At 50.5% G+C, this 6085-nt stretch overlaps 1 protein-coding gene across 10 annotated transcripts in view; it reads right to left on the bottom strand.

The window, feature by feature from the left end:
* Positions 1-1172: 1172 nt before the first annotated feature.
* The window catches only part of LOC113210446 (broad-complex core protein), a 37822-nt gene continuing 32909 nt past the window's right edge, over positions 1173-6085 (bottom strand). For 3 of the 10 annotated variants that reach the window (XM_052271093.1, XM_026428446.2, XM_052271094.1), the window contains exon 6: positions 3337-3884. In XM_052271093.1, the coding sequence (XP_052127053.1) occupies positions 3421-3884 (464 nt within the window). In that variant the 3' untranslated portion in view covers positions 3337-3420. Of the gene's footprint in view, positions 3017-3336; positions 3885-4017; positions 4305-4562; positions 5286-6085 lie in introns of those variants that run through there. The other 7 variants (XM_052271096.1, XM_026428447.2, XM_052271095.1 and 4 more) reach the window with 3 other exon arrangements.

Genomic DNA, 6085 nt, shown 5'->3' with positions numbered 1-6085 from the left:
GGCGGGGCGGGTCCGTGCCCGACGCAGCAGGGCGAATTACAGAATTACATTTCGCATGCGAGGTGCGCCCCGCCTCGCCATTCCCAGAAAGGGAAGAAGGTGCCGTTCATTTGCATACACGGGGGAGAGACAGACGGCTCTCTGGCTGATGAGCTGCTGCTGCATCACACTACCCCCGCGCCGGCGCGCTCCCGTGGGAAGAGCTGACTTTTCGGAACAATTATTGGGATCACTCAGAAAGTACGTCAGTCACTCGACTCGACGAACCTGCCAAGTTCATCAGTGGCGAGCTCTCATAACGCCTGATTGGTGGGCAAAATCTTGCCTGCAATGCATGCGTGTACTGCGGTGTGGCCGACCCTGAGTCTCGCAGGCGCCAAGCTCCCACAATTTGCCGAAAAGAATATGAGAAAAACCGGGCGTACCTTCTGAACGATACCTTATTCGGCCGTCCGGGGAGGAGGTGGAGCGGTCCTTTTTCTGTAGAAAATATACTGGCCGGAGTGCCGGTTCGAATGGTGCTCCCACCAGTTTTCCCTCCCCGGCCGGGCGGCCACGTTGACACGTCAGAGGATAAAAATCTGAATAAATGATAGCGCTGGCAGCCGAGGGCGGACCGCCAGGGGCATTCATATTATCCTAAGACTGTTCCGTCCTGTTCTCTATCGGTCTCTCTCTCTCTTTCTCTCTGTCCGTCTTTCTCTCTCTCTCTGTCTCTGGATCCAGCTTTAGAGAATTTGTCTAATTGATTCGAGGAGGGCATAATGTGCACAGCCAGCGCTCAGAAGGTTTGGGCCAAGTTGCTACCGCTAGGAATGTCGGGCCGTTTCTCCGCGGTGGCCACGACAGTCGGGGACAAACACTGGACAGCCCTGTCCCCTGTCCCGCCCCGCCACTGCCAAAAGGTACAGGGGGGTCACTGGTCACGAGCCGTGTGGATTTGGATTAGCGTCGTTTGTGAAATCAATTAAAACTAAGTATCCCGCCGAGAGAATAAAATAAGGATTATGTCCACATTCTACTGCAGTGATTTGAAGTGAAGGGCCCCCCAAAAATGCTGATGGATATGAATTCCCCATTCAATTAATGTCTTGTGATACCTGATGAGGGCCTGCAATAGGTCCCCGGCTTTATACCATTTGCAGGGTAAAAGGGAAATTAGGTTTGACCCATTATTGGCGTGTTTGTTTATTGTTGCTTTATTCTACAAAAATACCACAAAGTGGGTAGGCACAATAAAATGACTCGTCACTACATAAGTTGGTACAGACTCCACCGCGATGTACATCTTAATGTAACTCATCTTAAAACTACTTTAAAAATGATTAGATCACTTAAGTTTTTGGCGCCTGATACAAAGTTACACCCGGAATTATTGAGGGGTATTACTCTATTGAGGTCATTTTGTACAAAAATAAATACTTATGCTAAAAAAAGATGATCCATTATGATCAGGTATCTTGTTACAATCACTAAGCAGTCTATTCTACTGAGCTAAGAGCTTGCCGCCTCGAGGTAGGCCTACCGCACACGCAGGTGTACAGTGTCTTGCCTACCCCCGAGGCGCCCCGCACGAACCTCAAACACTCGTCAGACTATTATTCATCTATTTACAAAGACTAAAAAACAGACCCGAAATTTGACTTGTTGATGAAACAAGGGCTTCAATCCAAATAAAAGTACAGCAACATACCCTGTAAAAGTGTTGCCTGAATATAGCTCTTTGACTTTGGCCACGGGAACGGGAAAATTGAAAATTAATAAAGTCAGATCAAGTAAATCAACAATACGTAAAGGCACATTTTTTCTGCCTGAAAATCAAGTCAGATATGAAAATTAAGTCAGATAAGTAAGAAAAGAATCTCTAAATTAGAGAAAGTCATAAAGAGGTAGATCAATAGCAAACACTTTACCGAAATTACAATCACTAGCTATCTTTGATTCAATAATTATTAAGCTTAAATAATTAAGCTTAAACCACCCAAAAAGAGGCCGGCCTGCCGGTTTAATAACTAAATGAACAGAGGCTAAAAATAATAATAACTAGACACACAGACTGCTTTGCATTACCAACGTAAGATGGGAAATGCAATGAGGTATTTTGGTCTTATCACTAGAGGGTGGAGATGAAAGCAAAAATTGAGCAAAACAAAAAAACAAAAAACAGCACAACCAAGAAAGGGTCTCATGCACCTTATGTAGACCATGTCGATAATACTTGACTTTAGTTGATAATCTACTACACTTATTCGTAAAACAGCATGGTATGGTCTTTATCGCTGAAATTTGATGGATAAAACTCATGCTTATGGCAATACCATGTTATTACAAAGAACAACTATGTACAGATACATACTGGCATAAAACCCTCACGATTCACAACATGGCTAAGGGTCCCTACAGTCATAATAGTATACAATGAATATTTCTGAGCGATAAGAACATAAAATAAGTTTGGTACAACATACAAATGAGGAAACACAAAAGAACTCCCCTTCGAACCACTAAAGTGAAAACAGATTTATAATGGAAGGGGAACGAGAAACTGTTTTACTACCCGTCTTGACCGCCCTCCTCCCGTTCCTCTCCTAGGTCATCATGAAGTGCTCCAACTCGCCCATGGCCTGCTGGTGCGTGGGCGCGCTCCGATCGCATCCAGTCAGGCCCGCCAGTCATTGGAGGGTGAGCGGGGAGGGCGCCGGCGGCGGCACGGACATGGACACGGCCAGGGGGAGCGGGGAGTCGTCCAGCTTGATGGGGTTGTCGCTGTTGTTGGCGCCGCTGTTGCGGCGCTGCATCTTGTTGGGGTGGTAGTTCTTCATGTGGGCGCGCAGGCTCATCTTGTTCTTGGTCACCTTGAAGCAGAAGCTGCAGCGGAAGGGGCCGCGGTGCTCGCCGTGGAGGTTGGAGAAGTGGCTCTTGAGGTTGTCCCGGCGCGTGAACCTCTTCTGGCAGACGGGGCACACCAGGCCCTCTCCCGTGTCCACCACCATGCGCAGCGAGTCGCCGAAGAGCACTGCAACAAGACAAGAGCGGGGTGAGCCAAGAGCAAGGGGAAGCGTCGGATTCGAAACGCGCACACGCACACGTAATCCCGTCACCTAAGCGCTTTGTTATTTGTTAGTCAGACAAGAGTTATCGGCGTGAAAAAAAAATGTTTCTGGTTGGTTCGCTTACGCTTACGAAGCGCGTGAGAAGGCGTGCCGCAGTCAGCCACCCCGGCAGCGGCGGGGGTGGGCGAGCAGGTGCAGGTACTTGCCTGGTGGAAGGCTGGGCCCCACACTACGAGGGCGCCGAGTGGGCTCAAGGAAAACGAAAATAATGGTGCAGTCGACATGAAATGAACCAGGATAAATCTCTTTTTTAATCAAACAAAACACATGTTATTTTGGCACAAAGGGGGTGAGGCACCATCGTGGGCTAATCGGGGTGGTCCGCGGAGTCGTCCGACCACTGCTGTGCCTGCGCAGGCTGCTGCGCGCCCGCGGCGCTGCTGTGCAGCTTGTGGTAAGCGTAGATGTGGGACTTGAGCGAGATTTTGTTTTTCGTCACTTTGCCGCAGAAGGGGCACAGGAAGGGGCCGCGGTCCGGGCCGTGCAAGTTGAGATAGTGCCGGCGCAGGTTACTCTGGGTGGCAAAGCGCTTCGGGCACCGGGAGCACTGGTAGGCCATGGCAGAGCCCCGGGACGCGGCCCCGCCCCCGCCGCCCCTGCCCCTGCCCAGGACCCCGGGGCGCGAGGCCGACGCCCGCCCTCCCCTGGCAGGGTTGGCGAGCCCGGGGCGGGGGCCGGCGGCGGCCTCGAGGCGCGTGCCGAGCAGGACGTCATAAGCGGGAGCAGAAGTGGAGGTGTCGATGTTGATTGTGGTGACCTGCGGCGCCGCGTCTGCAACAGAACGCACGGGCGCGCCGGATTTAAACTTCCACCCTCCACCAGCTCGACTCCCCCCGGCATGCCCAGTCCGCGCTGCGCGAGGAGAGGGGGCGCGCGCCCAACGCCCGAAAGGGGAACCGCCTACGTTTTGAGGTGTCCTGCTAGGCCGCCAAGTCCGGCGCGGACCCTCGCTCCAGTCGCTCTAGCGGTGGTAGTGATACATGTGGAAGTCGAGCGCGTGCCTGTTCTTGGCCATCTTGAAGCAGACGTTGCACTGAAAGGGGCCCTGGTCCTTCCCGTGGATGTTGTCCAAGTGGCGCTGCTTGTTGGTGGGGTTGGCGAACCGCTTGCCGCACACCGGGCAGAGGTGGGCTTGGACCGGAGCCTGGCCAACCCCTTGAGCCTGAGCCGCCCCCAGGCCCGCCTCCACGCCTGCGAAGCCAAAACATGACCCTGTCACTGTCACATAAAGCTCCGGCTCAGGCAGAAGCAGTAGGCAATAGTCCAGCTCGGGAAAAAAGGTGAAAGCCAGGGGGATGTTGGGGCCGGGTGGGGCACTCAAGCAAGCGACCCGACCCGACAGCACCGTCAGCCGCAATGAGGACAGGCGAGAGAGGGAAGAAGACTTGCATCTCATCGTTAGATAGATGTAAAGCTTATGATCGCATAGCATTCCATGACCAACAGAAATATTATTCATCAAGTTTATTTAACAAAACAAGTAATTAACAAAACAGATAAATTCCTTTCTTCAGCTACTGACAACAAAAAAATACTGCAGTTTTATCACACATAAGAAATGTCTTTTAACTTTGTGACAAGAACAGTCAATTATCCTTACATATAAAATAAATAACAAGTAATGTCACGCCCAACAAGTAATCACAGAAAGGCGGAGAAAATGGAAAAAGAAAAGATACTGAGCAGATTATTAATTAATTAATAACAGGTATTTAAGGTTCACCCAGTGCCAAAGCCACTAGGTCCGATTCACCATCCTGATGTCATGCTCGCTGTCGAGCTGGTGCGTCTCCAACTGTACAGGGGGTGGAACTTGCTGGAGGTTGTGACCCCGCCTCGGCCCCGCCCCGCCCCCCACCCCCATGATCCCCGGCGGGGCGGGGGCGGCGGCCCGCTCCAGCGAGTACAGGGGCGGCAGCGGCGGCGGGGTCCATGTGCCCGCGGCAAGCTGGGGATGAGGGGGCGTCAGGGCCGGCGCCGAGGACGTCGGAGCGGTCGCCGGCGTCGTGCGGTGGTACTTGGACTTGTGGCTCTGCATACTAGACAAGTTGCGGAACCACTTGCCACAGTGCGGGCAGCGCGACGCCTGGTTCGGCATGTGCTGGTCCCGGTAGTGGCGCCGCAGGTTGCACTGCGTCATCCAGCGGCCGCACTCGGGGCACTGCGCCGTCTCTGCAATGCCACGCGTGGCGTACGCCAATGCAATGCAACGCCCACAACACACACAACACAACACGAACCACATGCGCTGCCTCTGTCTTAGCACCCTTGTTGCTGCATGATGGATTGATGGACGGTGGGTTTGGAAGGTGACAACGGGGAGCCGATTTCTCAAATAAGATACCCATAATTTTCCTTCACTTCTTTATTCCGCCTTTACATATTTGCATACTGACAAATAAATCTTACCGGAAACAATCCAGCCATACTCCAAAATGCTAGCACATAAGCTAACCTTTTAAACTTAATACATAGCAGGAAATCTTTGATAGAAAACAAAATTCACTGAGTTTTTAACCAAAGATCTAACAAATTCGTACTTCAAAAACAAACCATAAAAAAGTCAGAGGTACACCGATATAACCCGTTTTGCAGACAAGAGGCAGTTTGATTGCATTTCAAAAAAAATGCAGGCATAAAGTAAGTGTTTGAAGTAGCAATAAAAATATAAGACTACCAAACAGTATGAGGTACTGACAAAAATATGAACAACAGAGCAAAATCATCACAATTTAAGCTAACACTACGCTACCAGATTAATATCAGTACTGAGCAGGAACTTCCAACATAAGCAAATAAAATTTCCAGCTTTCCTGTTTTTCCCCAAAATTGGGACTAAAGTTTTGCTATATTCACTGGTATTCATATACCCGTCAAACTGAATCTAAATTACTATGAGCACGTGATCAATTTATAAAACGCTGAGTTAACTCTTATGTGACTGTCAGAAATAGTAAAAATCTATCTAATTA

This window comes from Frankliniella occidentalis, unplaced genomic scaffold (assembly GCF_000697945.3).
Source record: "Frankliniella occidentalis isolate FOCC.00 unplaced genomic scaffold, Focc_3.1 Scaffold149, whole genome shotgun sequence".
Taxonomy (NCBI): Eukaryota; Metazoa; Arthropoda; class Insecta; order Thysanoptera; family Thripidae; genus Frankliniella; species Frankliniella occidentalis.
Note: the sequence above shows the minus strand (reverse complement) of the source record. Positions and strands in the feature narration are given on the sequence as shown.